The sequence below is a fragment of the Haemaphysalis longicornis genome, unplaced genomic scaffold (assembly GCF_048455015.1).
Source record: "Haemaphysalis longicornis isolate Haplotype H1 unplaced genomic scaffold, Haemaphysalis longicornis Haplotype H1 scaffold_10, whole genome shotgun sequence".
NCBI lineage: Eukaryota > Metazoa > Arthropoda > Arachnida > Ixodida > Ixodidae > Haemaphysalis > Haemaphysalis longicornis.
In genome coordinates this window covers 44,542,555-44,566,405 of record NW_027526204.1, presented here as the reverse complement: position 1 = coordinate 44,566,405, position 23,851 = coordinate 44,542,555, and the positions used below count along the sequence as shown (strand labels likewise).

The 23,851-nt window shown below is 48.6% G+C and overlaps 1 protein-coding gene across 1 annotated transcript in view; it reads left to right on the top strand.

The window, feature by feature from the left end:
* The window catches only part of LOC144159810 (uncharacterized), a 79,134-nt gene that overhangs the window by 23,538 nt on the left and 31,745 nt on the right, over positions 1–23,851 (top strand). The window contains exons 4-8 of the mRNA XM_077691492.1: positions 368–614; positions 3,068–4,356; positions 11,456–11,678; positions 14,142–14,311; positions 18,335–18,473. Of these exons, the coding sequence (XP_077547618.1) occupies positions 368–614; positions 3,068–4,356; positions 11,456–11,678; positions 14,142–14,311; positions 18,335–18,473 (2,068 nt within the window). The remainder of the gene's footprint in view (positions 1–367; positions 615–3,067; positions 4,357–11,455; positions 11,679–14,141; positions 14,312–18,334; positions 18,474–23,851) is intronic.

The window sequence follows — 23,851 nt, the reverse complement described above, 5'->3', positions numbered from 1 at the left end:
TAACCCCCATGCGGCGATATCACTCCTAGATGAAGACATCCAGAGCCCTTTGTACTGTAATGGGGACGACCGTTATATGGGGACGACCGTGATAATGGGAGTGGGGTGTCGTACGTACGTATGAATGTAAACTGTTTGATCGTCGCCAAGAATACAGGAGTGGTGTGATAAATCATGTGTATTGAGAATGGAAGTGGAGTGTGTCCGAAATAAATCTTAATAAATCTTACATGACAGCTTTCCTATTATCATGTGGCGTTAACAGCGCCCGCTGTGACATTTACGTGAAGTTAAAAATAGGGTGCGTGCGTATCGCACGTGCCCGTTGTGGCAGATGTTGGGGTACACTGTCTAGTTCCTCTTGCAGGTCGCACTGGGAAAGACAGCGATGTTTCGGTGTGGCGCCCAGACCGACAGACGGGGTGGCGACCTGAGTGTAGAATGGCTCTTCAACGGCGAGCTTCTTGATCCCGACGTCAATCCACGACTTGTAGTGCAAGCTGACAACACTCTCGTCGTGACGAGGACAGTGGCACAGGACGCCGGGAAATACACTTGTGTGGCACGTACCCCGCTTGACAACGACAGCGCAGACGCCACTCTCATCGTGAAAGGTATGTCATGGCAACTAAGTTTTGCTGGAGCTGTCGCGAATAACATCGTTAGTGAAGGACCAAAGCGTCAATAACGAGCGAGTGCGCTGACACTAATGATGTAGGCTGTGATGCTCACGATGGGCGAATCACTCGTTTTCGGGCTGCACCCACATTGGAGCAATTCTCTCACGCTGCTACCGCTGGCGGAAATGGCGGAGGCTACTACCGATACGCTGCCATCGGTTGCCTATTTAAGTTACCTAAAAATCACCCATTAAAACACCTTTCCTGATGAAGTGGTGTTCGTCGAACGTGTACGATGCAGCAAGAGGATCCCCATCTATTCACATTTTGGGGTTTGAACACTCCGATGGAAAAGCCAGGCTATGAGGCACACTGTTGCGAACGGCTCGGAATCAATTTTAATCTCCTGGAGATGTTTAACGTGCGCTGAAATACCGATGCACCGGCGTTTCCGCTTTTCGCCTCTATCTTAAAAGAAGCGACCGAGGCCGTGATTGAACCAACGTACTTGGGCTCAACTGCGCAACTCCTTAGCTTCTGAGCCACAGGGACGCGTAGAACAGGGGGGCTCATGTTCCAAGTACGAGGAGGGGTTGATTAGGAAGGGGGAAGGTGATAAGACATATACAGATAGCGATTGCTGTAACGAAATTGCTTTAATTAAAGTATCGCTTTATTTTAAGTAGCCCAAAGTCCCGTCTCCACTGCAATGCATATTGCAGTGGGGACGACAAAATACTTACAATCAAATACTTAACATACTGCAATGCATATTGAAATCAGCGGGAAACGATACCCTTTAAAATAAAGTATGGCTTATAAGGAAGCCAGTTACCTGTCCCCACGAGTTCGTTATCGAAAAACGTTTGCTCTGTATTTCATTTCAAGGCTAAAGCAGTTCCTACAAAAATGCGTTCCACTTGAGTCAGTCGGACGAATCGCACAGTGTTAAAGCGCGAATGAGCGAGAACTCTACCAGAATTGAATGATCGGCAGTGCTGCGAAGAGTTCTAGTTGTGTTTCGTTTGCAATGTATAACACGTTTGAAAGGTATAACAAATATTCAAAGATGGTTCGTAGTAAAATAAAACCACGTAAACTAAATTGCAAAACTGTGAGATTAGGACACGTACGCTCAATTGTGCCTTCCGAACTGGCGAAAAATTATATAATAAAAACAAGGCAAAATTACGTGAATATTTCAAAAATAAAATTGAGCCACGGAGCTTTGAATGTTTATGAATATTTGCACGCTAAACTAAAGACTCAACGCATGACTAGGGAACAATTCCAAGACCAAGCGTGGCTCTTAAACAATCCGGAGACCTAACCGACGGCATTTCCAAAGGAGATCCAACTGACGACCCAACGTCTGGAGATCCAACGTCACTTGCGCCCAACTGCCCCTCGGCTCAAACAATAAAAACCGGGCAGTGGAGGTGAATATAAAGTTGAGAAGATTTGGGTCTGAACGATATCCGAACAAAGGATCAATGATTTCCGCCTCTCGAAATCATCTCAAAGGCCACCAGATCTCGTAAAATCTATTTAAATAAACATAAACGTAGTGAACTCGTTGTAGCCAGCGATTGAAAACTCTTTTTGTAGGCATGTTCTGGGGCTACGTTAGAAACGTGCGCAGGCCGGCCACAGATGTAGCAATTGGACGTGTAGCGGAGCACGTTCTCGCCTATTCTATTTTCCTGGCGGCGCCAACATATTTACGTGCCGAGTCATCGTAATAGAGGGAAGAAAGGTTGGCAAAGGACAAATATAACCGTAGACGTAGTGAATGCGTTGGGGCCTTCGGGTTTGCAGCATGTCTTTCAGACGTGTACTAGGGCCACATTAGTCATTTTAGCTCGCAAATTAAATAAATAGGCGTAGGCGAGTACTAAAGTAGACCCCGATAATTGACCTCTGATTGACCATGAGAATGCGGGTATGTCCCCAGCCCCATTGAGCGAGCGAAGATGAGAAAGAAAAGGCATACGACGATGACTATAATGACAGGACGTTTGCCATTCGCCAATAACAGGGTTGTGGTTGCGGATATAGCTACATTTTAAGGGGTGCTTAGGTAGACTCGTAAATTTGTGTAATGTTCTGAAATCAATTCTAGATAAAAATCAATGGAGAGGCGGGAAAGGGAGCGGTGGGAGTAAAGGGAGGAGTGCCTTTCTTTTGACAAGTACGTGCTCATACAGAGTCAGCATGTCGGGTCCAGCATTGTAGCGCGGACTTCTGGCTTTGAGATTAAAAATGATTTTGGGCAAAGTACACACAGTATCATTTGGAGAAAAGCTCTAACTTCAGCTACTTGTACTTAGCAACGCAAACTGCAACCACACCTTCATTCACACTATGTCAAAGCCATCAACTTGCTGCATACAAGTCTGATATTGATGTTAAAAAGTGGCTATCGGCCTCTACCTTTTCTCCTGCAGACGTTCCGAGCCCGCCCCAAGTGCTCCGTGTGAACTGTGACAACCTTGTTGCGCTTCTGCAATGGAGGCCTACAGGAGAGTCGCAGGCATCCATCATCTCCTATGTGATCCAGCACAATGCCGGGTTCAATTCGGAAGACTGGGAAGACACGTTTGTCAACATTCCGGCAACCGACACGACGTTTCGAGTGTCGATGAGTCCCTGGGGCAACTACACGTTTCGAATCCTAGCACGCAATGATGTTGGCTTCTCGAAACCTTCTGACACATCCATTATGTGCGTAACACCTGAGGAGGTTCCATACAAAAATCCCGACAATGTCGTGGGACGTGGGGAACGCTCTGATAACCTGGTCATCAATTGGACTCCGATGCCTCCTGTCGCACACAACGCGCCTGGATTCTTCTACAAGGTGTTCTGGAAGCGCGATGACCTTCCGGATTCTCCATGGAATATTGAGCGCATCGAGGACTGGAAGAAAGGCAAGCACATCGTGAACGACCAACCAACGTACAAGCCGTACCGAATCAAGGTCGAGGCGCACAACCGTAAAGGCCAGGCCAACACAGCGGCGGCGGAAGTAATAGGCTACTCCGGCGAAGATGTGCCGCTCGTAGCCCCTGAAAACTTTAAGCTAATTAGAGTACTGGACGCCCGTACAGCTGACTTCGAATGGAGCCCCGTAGAACCGGAGACAGTGCGTGGCCACTTTCGCGGCTACAAGATCGAGACATGGACTCCGGAACTGGGCGAAGGTGAGAAGCGGGAGTTAGTTGTGCCAGCCAGCGCAACCAAAGCGATGGTGTCTCTCTTCCGACCCTACGCACGGAATCTCGTTCGCTTGCGAGTTGTCAACGACCAGTACGATGGACCGTCCTCAGGAGTTATCGACTTCCTGTCGCCGGAAGGTACCCCTGGCCCGGTTGCCTCGCTTGAAGCAATCCCTTTAGGTTCAACCGCCCTCTACCTCGTTTGGAAGCAGCCTGCGGAACCCAATGGCAAGCTGACTGGCTACCGCATCCAGTACCGTGAAGTGCGCGGGACGCAGTTTGGACCCATAATGCAGCGGCCGGGACCCGTATCAAACCCACTTGTGTTGCACGCCAAACTAGCGGGCCTTAAACCGCGCACCACTTACCACATCGCCATCGCTGCAACTACAGCCGAGGGTGCGGGTGAGATTTACTACCTTGATACCAGCACAGGCTACCTTTCGGAGCGATTGCCAGACGTACCGGACTTCTCTTTGGTCCTCCTGCGCGACGGTTACGACAAGGAAGCAGTTCAGGTGTGTTTCCGTCACGATTACTTCCGGTAAAACCATGCTCCTGGAGAATATAGTAAAAAACTTTCAATTTAATTGATTTAAAGGGTAAACACTCATATGGGTCTGTTTTTGTGTACATTATATATAGTTTTCTAGTGTATGCACAATGCATGCAACATTTGCGTGATTACTCACTGCGGTACCTAAGGTGCTGCGGAGTTCACCAGGCTAGCATCAATTTTATTTCTGGTACAGGCGGGCGTTTCTTTTTGAAGGAGGCGAACAGCAACGAAAAGCAAGAAAAAGAACGTCCGCATGCGTTCTACTTGCGGACTGGTTAAGAAAAGCTAGGTGACTCAAAATAACTCTAGACCTTCAGTAACCACCCGCATTAAAGCCAACGTGCAGCATCGCCGCCTGCAGCGACCATATGCTGAGATAACCTTCAGTCGACAATGGTCAGGTGGACGTTTTCGTATCCAGAACCGCAAAGGTGCTTCGAGTATTGGGTATATACTGCACCCTATTAAGCCTTTGAGCGCTTCTCACTCGCCCTGGAACTGTAGGATCTCCCTCGAATTCGGGGCCGTGAACTTTGTGGCATGGGTGTCGAGTCGTGGGAACTCCACCGTTGATGTATTTAAATTGCAAGACGACCCATTTAAAATAAATATGACTAATAAAACTGACTATTGATGCTCACGGCAGTGTCTGCCCTGATGGTAATGAAAAAAAAAGCGGACAATGGTGGCTCAGCGTACTCTTTGCGCGCATGCTTCACTGCGAGTATCCTGCGCACACGAGATCGTTTTTTTTTTCACTTGTACTTATCGCAGCGTCTTCATAGGCAGTAATAAAAGACTAACGCTTACGGTACACTGCGAAAAAAAGTGCAGGAGACCTTGTGATATCATGGTATTCAGTTATGCTCCCTAAAGTGGAGGCTGAGAGTATATTTACAACCATGGTTTTCAGAGCGATGCCTTATATATGTAGGAGAGAAAGTGAGAGAGAGAGAGACCTCTTTATTTGTTTAAAGCAGAGAGGCCTGCTGTCATGTATTTGCCAACATGCTACTTCGCGGGGAGTGCGCGAAGGAAATAAATGCCCTTAAGGAAGCAGGGCGAAAGAGAGGGGTGTGAAGATGGGATGTCCGTTTCCCCGAAGTCCGGTGCCGATCAGAAAGCCAATCGCCCAGGCTCTGGTTCATTTGGCAGGAGGCTCCCAGGTCGATGGCGTTGCAGTTCTTGGAGATGGTGACCGAATTGACGAACTGGAGGCCTTTTTATTTGATGAAGGGAAACGGAGATGTTATATACAACTGTTTATATTGTGAGCATAGGGATGTAATTGGCGGACATTATGCCCAAACGCAGCATAACCATCATCGCTTGCATTGTGGACACTAAGGGGTGTGTTTCCCGATTAGTCATGTCCGTGCACCCATCGCCATTATCATCTGTAAATGATCATCATCATCCCCTCGCTTCGACTGCGGTCGAACGTCTGGGCTCGGCGACCGAATAAAGGCCTTCTTGCGAAACGCCGTCTCTCAATATTAGTGTAACTGGAAACATGAGTAACACAAAGGGAATACTTCAAACTTCAGTTAGACGCTAGCTCTCAGTGCGTACAAGTCACTCTGGAGCTTTAAACTCTGTTTAACTCTCATATGCTCGTAGCCCGCAGAAACAGCTCGAGAGACGACGGCCACGACTCTCTTCCCACCGCAAGACCCGTCTAGTTGCCTGGCATACAGCTGTACCCTACACTTCCGACGCGATCCTCAAGTCTACCTCTCGCTTAGGGGGCTCACAAATCGCAACCTACCTTCACCGGTCGAGACTCCTTGTCTCGCCAGAAAGGCCTAGCTGAGAGCTCAGGCAAGAACGCTCTTGTACGGCAAGAGTTCGGCCTTATGACACCTCAGTATCACTATCTCTCGGGAACACCCCTCCAGTGTCTGTCCACGGGGAGGGCCCAAATTCGCGTAAACAGCTGTCACTCAGCCATGTGCCGAATAATCAATTAGGCGCCACCACCTACAGGTCAAAATCCTGTGCGCAGGCGAGCAAGCCCGCCGCTCCGAAAGGTCGGGGCGGAAAGCGGCGGCTACTGAAAAGCAGAGGTTCCCACGGTGGCGCGCGACAAAGCTGTGTCGCTGGAAAGACGCCGCTGCCGCGGGGTCAGACGACGATAATTGCCCCTTCATCGTCCGCTACGTGCATAATCCTCGGAACTTGGTGGGGCCGTCTGTCTTCGTAAAGTCGATTAATCCCGCGGCATTCTCTCCATCCAGACAAGCCACCTTCCGAACGCGCAGCAGCGAATTTACGACGGTTTACAGCGTAGTGTTGGCAGTGGTGCGCCACCAGACAGCGCGGCTGGTGCCGGAAACGGTCGGCGGTCGCCGGCAGGCACGCGCTCACGAGCGCTCCGCAGTTTCTTGGTATCTTATGCAGCAACGGTGAACTTACGGCTTGTACAACTGCTCCGCTATAAAAACTCCGGTGGTATGCAATGCGCATACGAAAACTAATTAGGTTGAAAAGGAGTTAAATGCAAGGGGAGAGAGGTTGGCTGGTTTTATGGATGCCGTAGCCCCGCTCTGGCATCTACCAAGGCTGGTAAGTGGGAACGGCCAATCGGAGGGAAGGGAAGACACTCTGTAACGGCAGAGCGCATGCGCAGCGAGCTACTGGGTGAAGTGCAGCTCATGCGACCACAGCGGGCAGAAGCGGCGATGGTGCGGGCGGAGAAGCGGCAACGTGGAAATGACAATTACGGCCAAGCTTGGCAGCAAAACTTCTGTCCACAATTCATAGCGCGGCGCATGGTCGTGTCCTGCTGGTTGCTGAAAAAGTTCTTTGCTCCCTCACCCTGGACCTCTTCGAGAGCCAGACGTGTCCTGAGAAGTATGTTTTTCGTGACGCTGCGCTGTTTGCGCTGACCCGCCATGGTAGTTCACTCTTTAAAGGAGCTATAAGTAGGGCTCCGGAGGCCATAATGCCCGGAGTTCTTGCTCTTTCGTCGCAACTCAAATCACTGTGGATGATACGAGATGATAAGCTCCTAGCAAGACAACCTAGAGACACTTGCCACGGTCCTTGCGATCTTCAATACGCGCGGCCGTTGGATCTACTCGGATGTATATCGCGCTGTTTAGCCGCTCATCGTCGGCATGTCAGGGTATACGAGCGTTTGAACGGGGGGTCCCAACCACCACGTGCTTACTCATGACAAAAATTGATTTGCGCCAGTGACTGACGGACCCACTAGCGTTTTCTTTGTTTTTTTCTGTTTTTTTCGCATGTGGCACTGTCGCGGCGAACAGGTCCGTCCTAGGCAGGGTCATTCGGAAGAGATTTCGCATCGCCGCAGTTATTTTGTCACCGCGTTCCGAGGCTGAACCGATGGCCATCTTCAGCGCCATTTTCACCGCGCTATCACCCGCTTTCATGCATGTCGAACTGATTTTTCACAATAGTCCTGCTCAGGCGCTGCGGTGTGCGCGGTGTGCGCGGATTCAGCTCCTGCGGTGTGCGCAGATTCATGCGCTCTGCTTGTCCACCGCGCCGACAGATGCTTGTCGCGGTCGCGCGCGTAGAGTTTTCACCTGCAGAAGACGCGCCGTGCATTTCAGCGTTATTGAAATCTTGTATTCGGCGCGCTATGTCAACAAACTTATCTAAGTTCGTGTGATTGATGGCGACAATCGACATTCCTCCGTACAACGATACGCCGTACCGGAGTGTCACCTGCATAGAGGCCGCCTCTGAGCCTTCTATACAAAATCTCTGCACCGGCCGAACCGCCGAAACAAGCGGTGGCTTTTTCCAGTGCCGGAAACGCTGATTGGATGCAGCATTTGATGTACCACACAAATAGCTGCGCCGTAGGCTTTAGCGTCCGCTGCGTCATAGAGGCCGCGTCACACGCGAAAGGCTTCGTGAATGCTACTTCGAATGGCGATGAGAATTCACATGTAAAGAAGGAAGTAAAAAAAATTCCCTCGCACTTCCCCGAGGGGGAGAGTGTGTAAGTGCGAATGCACGGTTGTTGATTGCGCGATTACGGTGGATATCGTGATCTTAATGAGTAGTCGAGAGATTACACACACGCACACAACTACAAAGAAAGATATTTCACTCGTTATTGCTGGTACCGTTGCCCGGTCCGCCATCATCGTTTTCGAGATGCAGGACCAGCGACCGCTCTCGACGACGGCGCGCGCTCGACTAATACCCTACCGCACCACGCGGCCGCTACACGAGCGCCCTCACGCGTCGGAATGCGGAGCGCCCGCTACGCGAGCGAGAGCTCTCCCGCCCAAAGTGGAGAGGAGGCGCCCAACACCCGCAGTCACTGAGCGGAGAGAGGAGGAGGAGAGTAGCGCCCGCCGTTACGGCGAGGGCTACACGAGCGCCCTCACGCGTCGGAATGCGGAGCGCCCGCTACGCGAGCGAGAGCTCTCCCGCCCGAAGTGGAGAGGAGGCGCCCAACACCCGCAGTCACTGAGCGGAGAGAGGAGGAGGAGAGTAGCGCGCGCCCATCTCCCCCCGTTGCTAGGGAAGACGAGGAGCGCGCGCACCCGCAGCTGTTGCTATGCGAACGACGGCGGCGGACGATTCAGGCTCGCTTAAGAAGTGCATTCGCACTTAAAACGCGTAAACTAGCGATAGCTCGCTTTAATTCGCGCACTATTTCGGGCCCCTTTGTAGAGGCGCCGTAGAGGCGCCCTGCGCATTTGAGAACTAGCGGCATGTAATTCGGCAGTGTAATGAGGTGCTTATATCTTTTACCATCCTTCTGATAAGCGTGAAACACACGCTTGGATCCGGCCCGTAGAGTTCATCGCGCTTCCTCGAACGTAGGAATGAAAGCGTCCTTTCGTCCTCTTGCCATTCGACAGCGAGGTCACCTGAGTCATTGTTAACTTTGATAAATTTCTGGCGATTGGATTGGATTGGAGCAAACTTTATTTGTGCCTGCAGATAGGCGTTTTTGCGCGCCGTGACGTGGGCCCGGCGTCCTCCTTGGGGTTAGCCGTTACTTGTTCCGAGCCACCCGCTCGCCGTTGCCAACTGGAGAGTCTCGTGCCTTTCCAGCGTCCTCAGGACCAGTAGCCAAAGAAGGACTATCGTTATAACAAAATCAACATCTACAGCAGAATTAAACTCATGAAATTTTCCAACAGTTTTGCAGACAAACAGAACTTGTTGAGCTATTTGGTTCGGTTCCGCAGTAAAAAGAACAAGACGCTAAACAGAAGAAGAAATGTAGACGGAGACGGCATCTACAGGCGGCAGCTTATAGGTGGCTCCTGTATATATCGTTAGTGTTTCTCTTCGTCTTCGTCTGTTTAGCGCACTATACTACATTCATGTTGAGAAATGCGCGGCCAGTTCAGGGTGAAGGTACGTTGCGTGTAATGAGCGAGTGACTGACGTACCGGGCAACACCATGATGTAACGTGGCAATATATCGCGCAGCCCGCTTGCTCTGCAACAACTACTCTGAGGGCAATGCTTGTTAGGTGCCGACACAAGCGATTCAAAGGAGTGGTTAGAAGTAAAGCGGGTCTTTTAGTCTTCGGGAAAACGCAGCACTGGTTTCCAGAACAAAGGCTACAGAAGGCGTGCGTAGTATGGTCCACTAATGAAGAAAAGCGGGAGCGCGGCATTTTTTCTCTTCTGAACGTCTTTTAAATTTTAGCATTGGCTCACTAGAAGCGGAGGGAATACTTACTCTTCGCTTTGGCACAATTGTAGGCCCTAAAGGTGCAAGCAAATACGGTTTTAAGAGCTTGAAGCACGCACGCGCGAAGTTAGGCAGCCTGCTGCCGTGTTCCCTTCAACACTGCAACAGGGAACTCTGTGAACAGTCAACAGTGAACAGTGTGTGAGCGCACGCATGCACGCAGACACACACACACGCGCGCGCGCGCACACACACGCAAGAACGCACGTACGCACACACGCGCACACACAAACACAAACACAAACACACACACACACAGAGAGAGAGAGAGAGAGATAAAGTTGTTTCGTCTATCGCGATCACCTATTTCTCGATCGCCAGGGTCCGGAAGGCTGTCAAGACTTGGCCTGACGTGTGACGGGTCGCGCAACATCTGCTCCCAGCGGAGAGGGGAGGGAAGGCGGTATGGGTCTCCCGATTATTAGATGCGACTGCATCTCATTCACTCGCCTTGTCCGTCCATACGGCGTTGTTGTCCGTCCACACCCCTTCCCCTACACTATAAAAAAATAATAGTTAGCGGCGCCCCGTTTCGATCCCACGACCCTGTGGGCGGAACGCGAGGTACATGGTGCTCTTCCCACTGCGCCCCAAAACCGTGACAGAATCAAATGCTACGAGCGCACCTTATATCCTTGACTCATTCAAACTACGTCAAGAAGCTACTGATACAACGCATGATGGGACAATGATTAACACTGGCAATAAAAGAAAAGAAGCTCCCACTTACAGCAACACTGATGGAGTAAAGGTCGTTGCGACAGCGAAGCCCCAAGCATACCACTTAGAGAGATTGACCAAGATTGGCCAATAAAATATAATAATAATCATAAAACATAATAATCATACGCGTTCCCGAAACGTTTCACGCAATTTCAGAATCAATCCAACGGAAACACCAAGTGAACCCCACGATGCGTCGCATCTACATAGGGTTCCCCTCGCGGGGACGTGGGCGCAATGTTTTCAAAGGGAGACATGTTTCACTGTCTCTTTATGTGAAAAGAACGGTAGACTTAAAAGCTTCGGTTATTGAACTATGTTTCTTGCTAGAAAGGAGTGTACATCTTCTCCTAAAAGTTAACAAATGCTTGAATTTCGACGGCCGTAACATTTGTTGTTCTTGGTGACGTTCCCGCTGCTATCGCGTACTGACACACCAAACCGTGGCTACCCACGAGAATCGAGGTCAGCCTGGAATAATTTTTTTCCCAAAGAAACTTCACATGATTTAATTAAGTCCGGCCTCTTGTTTGTGAGATTGGCGTGGAACGCCTTCTCTTGGCAATAATTTTGTCGCGCAGATTTTGTCATAAGGCTCTTCCTGCAATCCTGTGTGTGTGTGGGGGGTATGATGCAGGTGACGTGGCTGCCTGCAGTTGATGGTTACCCAGGCACCAACTTCTACGTCCAGTGCCGGCGCAAGGGCAACGAGACTTGGGAGTCCAGTAGGCTTGAAGAATACGAAGACAACATCGTAATCGATGGCCTGGAAAAAGCCGCATACGAGTTTCGGGTCATTTCTGTAGACGGACAACACGAGCGGCCCTCGATGGTGAAGGACATCGTCATTGGAGTTGCAGGTTAGCACTGAGGTCGCTAGCAGACTAAACCATGGTGTTACGTGGCCGGAGAGCATGGGTGGTCTGTGGGTCTGCGTAGGGGCCATTTCTAGACGCAGGTATGACGCAAACAATGCTAGGGAAGCGAAAGGGAAGTTCTACAGCGAAGCTGTTAGCCTTTCGTTGGAGGAAAAGTTCGTGTCGTAAACATGAAACCCAGGCAGGACCCTTCAGTGCTCCCCCTAGACACCGAGTGTATGCGTCAGGCTAATCAGGCGTGCAGTCTAGAGCTCAGTATTTTTTTAATAAAGAATACTACAAAACAAGCATCAAACCTCATGATGGATGGTCAGGCCCAGTGAACAATGGGAGCACAGCCCTACGCATTACCGGTAAGGATGAGGTTGCAGCTGCTTCGGAAAGCGCCGGTTGACGTCATTCGAAGCCCTCCTGTGATGTACAAACTACATGACCTCGTTCAGTTCATTGTGAAACTTCCAGGGGTAAACCACGAGAAGCCATCAGCGTGTGCGGTTTTTGATACAGCTTCGCTGGACATTCACGTTGGCATGGTGGGATGGCGGTAAATTTTTTTTAACAGCAGACTGTGTAAGCATTTAGTTGCACCCGTATAATGTTCCCTAAAAATGCCAACAAAGAAAGACCAAGCGCAAGTGAGCGTGCGCCTCTGAAGGTCACCCTGTGTCGGACAGGCTTACGCATGGGCTTCCTCTAAGTCAGTAGATCGAAAAAAAAACAACAGAAAATGCAAAGGGCACGTGTGTGTGCGACTCGTGAGGAGTGTTAGACGTCGGCTGGCTCGATCATCGAGAGCACTCTGCCGAGGGTTCCTGGCGTGATCTCTCGCGTGCTCTTCTACATGCCAGTTCACGTGCGATCGCCACTGAATTGGAGAGCACACCGAGTTTGGGCTATAGACGCCTAGTTCGCGAAGCCGGTTGCCACGGGTTCTAGTGCGTTCTTACGCGGTCCCCATTGGGAGAAATGTGAAATGCTGTGGACAAAACGATCCGGGCCTGCCAGTGACAGAGAACTTTCAGCGGGAAACTCATAAATTTATGTCAGGAATAACAGTCGGGTTTCCGACGTATAGAGAAGGGTCACAAGCCCTGCTGCTGGTACAGGCTTACACCACTTATGCAAGCTGCGCCAATTTTTTTCTTTAGGTATGTTCTTCTACTTGGCAACAAAACCCCTGTTTTGTCGCGCAACGAAATGATGTCAGCTGGGATTCAAGTCAGCTGCCGAGGGCTGTCAGTGGAAGTCAGTGCGGTCTGTAAATGCTTTAGAATACCAGTTATCGTTCGAACTTCCTAATGTAGTGCAAGCTAAGGTCTACCATCGGGGAATCTCTTAGACGCGCGTACGTCAAAAATACGCAGAGATATCACTTCACAGAAGCTGCAACCTGTATGAACGTGACTTGTTTGAGAGGATGGTTGAAATGTTGTATGAAGTTCTCATATTTTCTTATTGAGGCAAATAGGCAATAAGCATAGGGGGCAAGCATCCTGATTTTATTTAGCAAAACCGCAGTGTTTCTGTCTGAGCTCTGTGGGCGTTTTTTCGTCTACACTCCCTCCTGCCCTCTCGAGTTTGCCTTCCCTTGCCTCTGACTATATCATCCAAGGCTCGTAACTATAGAATATTTTATATTTGCCTCGTTTCCGCTTCGATCCCGGCAAATGAAGGCACGCTAAATTATCCTAGCTAGGCAGCCATTTCTCAACAGCCGGGTTTTGTCTTGTTTTTCATTACTATCCCCTAGTGGGGTTAGCAACCAAGTTGTGTGAGATATCGTCAGGAGCGCCGTTCTTTTACCGGAGGGCATTGGTGGGTTCGTGGTGGTGATTATTATGTTGACTGGCGCTCCGAGGGCTCGGTGCGGCTGGAATTCAGTCATATATGCGTTACCAATATCAGCTCGCTAATCGGGTTTCTGCGTATTTTTGTATCAGATCTATGCTTCACTGGCGAGTTGAACGCCGGCATCATCAGGCTTTTTCAGGCGGGAGCGTTTGAGGGCATTATTTGCTACGGAAATTATGCGGCAACATCACAGCCTTCGTGGGTACAGTTCCTGAAACAATATTTTCATGAATTTGAGGTTAGCGTCAGGTACAGGCCTACTGATTAGTTTTATCCGGCGCTGACTCAACGCTGCAAACGATAATAGGACTGCCTTAAAGGTGCGCAATGTCTGCGTTTACGACACCGGAATTGGCTGTCATTTTTTGAGAATGCTCAAAGTACTTTTCTTAAAGCTAGTGTCAAGCGTGTCCGGCTTGGAAAATTTTCGTAAGCCGACATGCAATCGGCAGTAACTGCTCTTCTTCCTATGACCATTCTTTCGTACCTGGCGAGAGCAAAGTTTCTTTCAGTGTTTCAGTTCATAGTACACATAGCGTACCTGTTACGACTAATCTTCTTAATATCTTAATCTTCTTATTCTTCTGCCTCAAGAAACGCAACCGTCTAGTACGAATCCCAGCGTCCCCACCTCCACTCCACCGGAGACGGACGAACCGTTGGAACCCAGTGCTAGTGAGACACAGCCGCTGATCGATGCTGTTGAACGTGCGAGAGCGGACATGCTGGCTTGCCATGAACGAGCCATGGACCAAAACCAAAAGGTATGCTCCAGCAGTTTTACATTACCAGCACTACCGTTATCTCTGGCTGCTCTTGATGCCACCGCTTTAATACGAAAGCTGTAAATGCCGTACTACGCCACAATCCAGAGACCAGCCTAGGCGAGGCTCAGCGATGGTTCCAAAGACAGATGACGGCACAGAGAGATTAAGAGTGGATAAGAACTTGGGGAGCTTAAACCTGGTATTAGAATTCCAAGGCCTATTTAAAGTGTGTGTTGGCATTGCTGGACAAGGGTAGGAAAGGTTTTTTTCCTTATAAGTCCGCACACTCAAAGACACTCAAAAGGTTGGTTGGTAAAGCTCGTATTCAAGCAGCAATAGATAAGTCATACCGCCACAATGTTCAAAACAGTAACGTCAAGCACGTGACCAGGTTCAAGACGGCTGGTTTTAGCTTCTTGGTGGTATTCATGGAAGTGGCCCAGTCTTGTTGCAAAAAAACGGGTGCTGGGCCCTACGGAACCGGTGCTTTTAAGAGAATAACCCTGTAGTTTTACAGTATGCCTGCAGAGTGGCACACACCATAAAATGGAGCCAGAGGTACGGAGGGCCGGTAGTCTTTTTTGCCCCTCACAAGTCGGCTGGCTGGTGCCCCAAGTTTATTAATTGTTCAAACGAGACCATTGCTTGCAAAAAAGGAGCATGTTACACCACAGTGAGCAATTCAAGCTGTGTTAATACGTAAGTGGAGTTGTTTAATGGTAGCGCTAACATGTGGAAACGTGCACATCGGCCACACCGGTTGCCGTGTAAATGACCGCCAAAGGGACGACCATTTGTCCATGACAAACAAGGCATATGTTCTCTCCCCACAATATTGTACTGCTTGCGAACAAGCACCGTCAGCCGCTCATGACCGAAACAACAGCGCAGGGCACGAAACCGGAACGAGTATACTCCGCGAGTTGATAGGCTTTTCACTTTCGTTACGAGGAAAAAACGGCCAAAACCACAAAATGTTTGGTTCTTGAGCTATAGACATCTAGCAATGCTATGCATAAAATTGTAGCTTATATACTGCTCTTTCAAACGCATTATAGAAGTTTGGTTATAGGTACTTATTTTTATTTCTAGTTTATTGGCCAAACATTAAAAAAATGCACAAAAACAGCATGCACACAATGTGTACAGGCATTTATACTGAGCCTCAAAATGTTTAGAGATTCTAAGATATACAACTTGTTCCTACGTTCCTAAGCTATGACTTAATATATACCTAAACGCTTTACTCCAACTTCTGGACTTTTGAGGGCCCCTTAACCTCAGGGTCCAGATGGCTGTGCCACTCCGCGAACCCACTCGAGACTAAGTTGGACTCTATAAAATCTGCATCTAAGCATACTTGTTTGTGTTCTCGCACAAAATTCTTTTCACTTCAGAGGTGAAAAAGCAAGAAAAAAATGCAGCGTTTTGGAGAAGCGGCGCGCGTCGCTCCGCAGCGCTAATCTGACTCAAGTGCCAGGCTATCTTGAAGGTGATTACGTGATACAGCGCGGTGCATTTGGCAAAATATCGCCGTCGACGTTGTCCAGATCCTACACATGCAAGTAAAGCGGCAGTCTTCAGATGTGAATCCCGTTTTTTTTATAAATAGAGCGCGAAGTTAAAATCGAACCTTTCCCCAGCACGTGTAAAAGTTTGAGGCCGTTGACTGGGAGGGCCTTCATCAGAAATAACACCTGACGAATCAACATCGTTGTTACAGTCTTCACTGCTGCTGGGGTAACAAAAATGAGAAGCAGCAGCTGGCGAAGTCCCTGCCACACCTGTCGGCTTTTGCCGAAGCCACCGTATAGTGGACGCCATTTTCGCGCAACTCACTCTCAGTGCGGTCTCCACACGCGAAATGTCAACAAAAGCTGACAAACTAAAAAACGAATTGTCAATAAATACCTGAGATGCCGGTAGGTGTCCGCAAGGCGCTGATTTTAGCTTTCGCGGGACGTTTGAAATCATCGTAACTTTGTGTCCGATGGCCTATGGCGCAGTAAGTTAAGATTTAGAGGGAAAGCTTTTTTAGGGGAACCGATGGCCGCCCGTGAAAAAAATAATCAAATTCTCTGCGGACTGGTTGGCCGACCCAAAAGCTCAGATAACACATGAAATGCTGGGGGCAAAACTCTCTGGACAAAAAGCTCCCACAAGCTCTGGACAGATGGAGCGCGCGTAAAACCGGGCTTCAATTGTTTCAAAACGGCTACTTGAACATCCCGAAAAAGGAACGGTTCTAGATAGGACAATACACGCATCGGTCATGAAGAAGATTAAAGTAGCATACCCTTATCTTTTACGCCAGGTATTGTATACGCTTAGATAGTTCGTAGATGCGTTAACTTAGGGCATGAGAAATAATCGCATGGGTTTCTTCGTCGCTTGAGGTTTGGGCTTTCCAACTGTTGACGATCGATTGGGCGCACATTAAGGGATGCACTTAGATGTACTTTTTGCTTTCGCGCTGCCTTCAACTGTCTTTGGAAATGAATTGAAAAGTTTTTTTTGACAAGCAAGAACCGTGCAACTTGTGTTAGCGAGTCTTCCTCACTATGTAAGGGAATGAGTAGAAATGTTCAAACAGGTAGATATACGGATAACACTGGGTTCCTTGTTCGCACGAGCAAGAAGCCATATATAATAATGTTCGTCTTTACCATAAAATTCAGTTGTGAGTCGGCAGCCGTCCTGTTTTCTTATAGTCTCGTTCTTTACGCGGAGCGTCTTGTCTTTATATCACTGAAAAATTGACAGTAATAATTTAATAAAAATGAAAACGGGTTGATTGGTAATACCTTTGGGCAACCATGTTAACATAGCATGATTATATGCGCATAGTAATCACTCCCCAAAAATGGCCTCAAGGAAGTGAGTTTTGTCGAACTTCTTCCGCGCGTTAGTGTAAATAAGCGGAAATTCTCTAAGGAGACGGAAGCAAAGTCTGTCTTTTTTGGTAAATTACTCCCTAGGAAAACGTTTTCCATAGCAGATTCGTTGTCTTCCCACATGCAGATTACGTCAACCAATTGTAGGTAGTCATTTAAAAAAGGTGGTCGCTTTTTTTTTCAAGCCTTAGGATTTACACAAAGAAATCACTTTTCAGAGGGTGTTTCGCACGAAAATACATTGAGCAGAGCAAAAACTTTTTAGCTTCTCGGTGCTTTCCAGGAAACTTTTGAAATGAAGTAGGGCTGGCCTTGTTCACTGCTTTTCTAATGTTGTCGCTTCTGCCACTCGAATGGCATTAATACCCAGTGTTCCCGGATGTCATGTCCCGCAATCTTTCTTTCTTTGAAAAGTAATATACGGGCCTTCATCTAGTGTGCGAACGTGCCCGCACTTAGTGTTAATATAGTGTGACATGAAGGATACATATTTTTATTTCTTCATTCATTATGTGTGACTATTTTAGGTGCGCTGTTATTTCCACTATTTTTTTTTTGTTTAGACACCTGCAGCTTCGAGAATTTGAAAAATAAGTGAATATTCCGGCCATCAGGGTTGCATGGTCTTGAAGGGCTAGAAAACAGAATTGTGGCTCTTATTATTACACTGTAACGTGTACGATGTACAGGTTTATTCTTTGTCTCGAGTGTGAGAGATTATGCGTTTTAGATAGGAACAAGTACAGGGTTTTGAATTGCGTCCATTGTTTAAGGAAGGAAGGAAGGAACAGTACAGGAAAGGCAGGGATGTTAACCAGGATACTGTCCGGTTGGCTACCCTACTCTGGGGGGAGGGTATAACAAATGATAAAATGAGAGGAAGAAAATTCGGAAAAACGCAAGACGTGACCAGGCAACTGCAAAGGTGGTATAAAGGACGCACACAAAACCAGAAAATGCACAAAACTTACAAGCGTCAAAACGTAGCTGGAAAAAAAAGTACGTGCTTCAGTAAGGATGTGCCTCTTTGGCAGTGATTCCTTGCAAGAAAATGTTCTGCTGCAGTGCTGTTAGGCATTGTAACAACAGTTTAAAAGTGCCGGCATGATATTTTGATATTTTTCAGTACTCCTCGACACTACTCGCTGCCCTTGACCGTCAGGCAAGAGCTCTCGAAGAACTCAAGGTGGCAGTGCAAAATGGTTTTGCGGAACTTCAGCGATCCCAAAGACAGACATTTCAGCCTCCAGTGGTACGAAATGCATGAGTAGCGACGTGACCCAAACAGACCACAAATGTTTGCAAAAAGTTGCTTGGGTACTGAAAGCCTCGGTGTACAGCTTTGCATTATGGAAGATGCCTGCGCCCGTTACGTTCTGAAGAAGCCAAGTGTTCTATGTCACAGTGAGTTATCAGTGTTTTTCATTGTTGGATAAGGGCTTGTCATTCATTAAGGTAGCTAGCATTCAGAATTAGGCGAAGGATGTTGGTGATGGTGACACAAGAAAGAACGCTTTCCAAAGTCCGACTCCAACCTTGTCCCTTGCCTTTTTAAGCCAAACACTATAGAAAATCACCATTCCTACATGGTCGAAGGAGTTTAGATTTTAAAACGGATTTAAATGTTTCATTTCGAATGGCGACGACTGGGTGGGGTGAGGACGCGCTCAGCTTGCTCTTGAGGGATTCATTTGCAGTCGTCTGAGTTTGGACTTCGCTTAGCAGGCAGTTTTCACTTTGACCGCTGACGCTTGTAATTTGATAGCACCGGCTATTACTTTGGCCCTTGGCCATTCGGTTTTCGTACGCTACAAACCTTCGCGTTTGAACTATCGTCGTCGTTAGACGGACGGGATTAGAATTTCGTCTTCCGGGGCACAAATCTCGGCCGCAGTCATAGCGTTGTGCAACGCCGTCCCCTCCTTGCTTCCACTGACGGATTGTGAACAGCGTCAAAAATTTTTTGATTATGCTGACACTTTTTTTCTCTCCGCAATCCTCTCCTTTTAATTTTCTTTTGCAGCCAGCCCAGTTTTTCCTATCGTTATCGGTACTTCTATCGTGTCCAGTTCAATTGGCAGCAATAACAATTTCTTTTCGGCCAGTACCCGCTGAGTGGGTATGCGCTATTTCCTGCGATACATTATTATCATCATCATTACAAGAGAGGTTGGTGCACTGGCATTTCAGGACAGACGGCCCGATACGACTATTGGTCGGTTTTCATTACGGAGAAATAAGGGATGTGAAGTCAGCCACGCTTTTTCCTGTACCAACCCATTATGGCGGTGTCGTTTGAAAAACAGTACGTCCCACGTGTTGCTCGTCTTAAAAATGCCTGCACTCGCTCTTTTGGCGAGCGAATACCTGCTTGTTTCTATTTGTTAGCGAATGCACAGTCTGCTTTGGGGTACGCATCATATCTGGGGGACGCTGTGTCGCGAGTGGGCTGCAGGCAGGTGGACAACAGCACTTCTCTCATTTCAATAAAATCGTACTCACTCACTCCCACTCACTCGTAGTTTTTGCTTATACCCCAATTTTCCTCCCTGGTGATACAAGTGTAGTGTTGCGTGGTTTATTCGGTTGATGGTTCTGCCCACTGCTTCGACTGTGCAGGTGCGTACCCGAAGCGTTGTTCTGTAAGCAAGAAACTTACCACGACACTAAAGTTTAAGACGGACCTCTACGTAATGAACGCGAAACAAACGACGCGCTTGTGGTTGTAAGATAGCAGAATACTAGCAACAGCTCATTACTGTTTCGACTGCGCGTTCGCAAACAAGGTAATTGAGCTATCATAATTTACGCGCTATACAGCGCTCTGAAACTTCTGCTGGTGCTGCTATTTCTGTACGGCAAGACGCGGTTCGCCTGACTGCACAAGGGAAACGATGTTGGCCTCAGGTGGTGGGTAACAAGTAAAAATAAACAAGGACCGAGAAACACTCTTGTTTTCTTTCAACAAGGTTACAGAATCAACAAGTTTAGCGCCTGCTACGGGCGCACAGCGTTTTTTTTTTTTTTTTTGTTTCGCCGGTCACGGCTTCTACCCCATCCATGCACGCCTGCCTCTCAGGTGATGCAGCGTGTGCACACATCAAGCCTGGAAAAGACGGACGAGGTAAATACGAGATCTGATATAAAACTCTGTTAAGGTGAATATCCGAGCCGGGGCATGAAAGCCCCAGAAATCGTGCCGCTGTTTGGAACCATTCCTCACAGTGTAAGAGTGTCAGTGTCACGGTAGTAGGGTTTACAGATGTCTTTCTGTATCTTATTCTGAAATCCTAGATGTGAAGGGCGTGAAATTACAGCGATGATTTCAAAAACTGTTGGACAAAAACAAGTGTCCTTATTTCGTCTGTATTCGTACGTCTACTCAGACTAAAATGGCAACAGGAATACCGCACAAACGGAACGCGAATTCCTTCAGTGCGACAAGAAACGTTGTTTTGGGAACAGAAGTCATGTTATTAAGACAAAGCCATCTGTTGGTACGGCACTGATTTATGCCGTAACGAAAAAGTCAATTTTTTCGACGACAAACATTCCTGTAGTCACAGCAGAACTGCCTGTCGCTACGACAGTCAACATGCTGTCCTGACATAGTCGTCTGTCGTGACGACAGAATCTTGTAGTCACTGCAAAGACGGCTGCCATCAGTGCCATGGCACAATACGTCGCGATATATGCAGCTGTCCACACAAATGACAACAGCCGCAACAAAACAATTCTGTCATGAGGATAGCTTTGCAGCTGTTTGTTTCTTTCCTCCAATGGAACAGATATTTTTACCGCTTTCCTCTGCACACATTCTATGTATAATTGAAACTTACAATTTTAGAATTGGGTCATGGCAGGGGAGTAGAGGACAACTAGCGTGCAAGTTTACCATTTCTAGTCAATGGACAACGAACCTGTACTTCAATGGGAGGAGGGGGCCTTTAATGCTAAACATGTTACACTACGTGTACTCTCCGTTCCATCCCATGGAATGAATTTACCTGGTGTTGTCCGTTAAAAATTAAATACGTTACATTTACTCTACTCTTCAGAAAGGGCAATAAGATTAAAACCATGTGCAACTACTGATGGAGCATCAAGATCACGACAAGACAGGAATATGGCTCGACGGAACATCAGAATCTCGACAGGGATACGACACATGACCGAAGATCAGAATGATGACACCACAAGCACATGACAAGACGAGAGTACGACACGCAAAAATAGGACAAACTACAGGAATTTTTTTTTGTGGTTTCCCACTGGGTAACCATTTCAAATTTACAAATTCTGCGTAGGGGACACAAGCTTTCTATTCAAAACGTTGATACCGAATACTAGATAGTCGGCCTTTAGAAAGATATCGTTGTACGCCATCCTAATGTTCAAAAAACACGGTTAAGCTCACATTGAGGCACGACTTTGAATTGCTGCTGGCCTAACGAAAATAACAAAGCGTGACGAACGCTGCCAACGTTACGGATAATTGTCCTTTTTTACTGTTGCGTAACATACATTTCCAATGGTTTTTTTGAAAAGCTATAGTGGCTCAAGCAATACTTTTCTTACCGTGACCCTTTGCGTCACAGTCACCGACTAACCGAGCTTACAGCCACCCATTTGTGGCAACTTCTTGAGTACTGGACTCTCGCGAACGGAAACACAAGTGTTTAACAACACTCTCAGCCGTCTCGTCTGACTTTTCTTTGCCCGACGGCGTCTATCTATGCTGGGCCGGTGAAATCTCTCTACGCTCTGGACTTCCGTCGGGGCATCTTGACGGCAGCGAACCCAAAGATAGGAAACACGGGCCTGTTTTGAACAACAGCTCAGCGAGCGCCGGGAGCATGTGTAACCGGTGCACTTGAGTCTCGCCGCAATGACTCCGGAACCGTGGTGGCCGACGTTTTGCAGGCCGCGTAAGTTGCCCCATTTTTACCAGTATTTGCTATTTAGCGTGTATGCTGTAGGTCCGGTCAAACTTAGAGTAGACGCTCGTTAATTCAAACTGCAAGAGTACGCCATCTCTGTTAGAAATAAAGGTATTTAGAGCTCAGGAAAGTTAGTATAAACAACCGTTCAGTGCTATTACGAAGCAGTAGGCCATATAGACATTTCATTGTTCAAAAATCCCGTAATTGCAGTCTGCTGTTTGCCCTTGAAAGCGACAGCCAGCACCTTTTCTGTAACGAGCGATCGTGGTGGATGGCGTCCGCCTCATTTTATCAAAGCTGAAGAAGAGACGGGCTCAATTAAATGGGGTTGCAGAGCGCATGCCACGGAGGTGTTGAAGGAGAGGACCAGACACGCAGCAAAGCGGGATTTATTCTTGAACGATTTGGGGTCTCCATCTACTGATGCCAGGGGCGCGCTGGCCTTCCGGCGGGTGAGCGCGCTCTTTGGCCTACGTCACGCTGCTGCCACTGACACTGTGGCTTGCCGCTACAGGGCTCCCCCCACGAGAGGAGTGGTGTGAGTCTCTGGTGAATAAAGCCGACATCACAGTTGCGGTGGTGTGCAGCCACGGTGGGAAGACTCGTAGGATTGATGGCGGTGGTGACGTATTCCGGCTTCAGGCACTCTAGTACTACGGTGTCGTGAGAAGCGTCAGAACGTACTTCGACGAGTCTCGCTCGATCACAGGGAAAGGGCCAGTACAGTCTGGTTGCAAAGGTCCACCCCGTAGAAATACATGTGTTGCCTGTTCAAGGTCCGAAAGCGCATAGGCTGCTCAGGGTTTTCGCTCACGTGTAGGCTGCGGTCGAAAGTCAGCGAGGATCAATCGCAAAGATTTCACGTAGTCCGCGGCGGAAGGTGTCTGAGACGGTACCTCGAACAGGTGGGCCGGTAATCGAATCTGGGTGCTATAAACGTGTTCAGCCGAAGAACACGTGAGGTACGTCTTCAAGGCGGTGCGTATGCCCAGCAGTGTGAGGGGCAAGCGCTGGACACACTGTATTGGGCAGTCGTGTTTTGAGCACGGCCTTACGTCGCTAGTGAAAGCGCTCGACGAGCCCATTTGTTTGTGGCCGGTACGCTGCCGTATGCAAACGGGTCGTGCCGAGGTTTTGAAGGAGCTCTGCGAACAAGGTAAACTTGAGCTGGCGTCCGCGCTCGGTGACAATAGATGATGGGCATCCGAAGCGCACTACCCACGTCGACACGAATGCTGACGCTACCATGGGCGCGGAGATGTTGGGTAGGAGTGTGGCTTGAGGCATTATGTGAATCCGTCCACCCAAGTCAGTAGGTAGCGGTAGCCTTAGAATAAGGACAATGGACCTACGAGGTCGATGTGCACGACGGTGAAGCGTTCATCAGGTCATAGGAACGTCTTTTCCGGCGCAACTGGGTACCGGCGAACCTTTGCGCGCTGGCATGGTGCACAGGCGCGGACCCAGTCGCGAACGTCGTCGTTCATGCGAGGCCAGACAAAACGAGCGGCGATGAGTTTCTGCGTGGCACGAATTCCCGGATGGGCCATGCTGTCCATGGCTTCGAAGAGATCGCGACGGCAGGCTTGGGTACGAACGGTCGTGGCTTTCCGGTTGACAAGTCGCAAATGATCTCCTGTCCGTCGGGTGTCGTGTCTTCGAGCTGGAGTGCAGCGGGCGACGTGCGAAGGCGGAGCAGC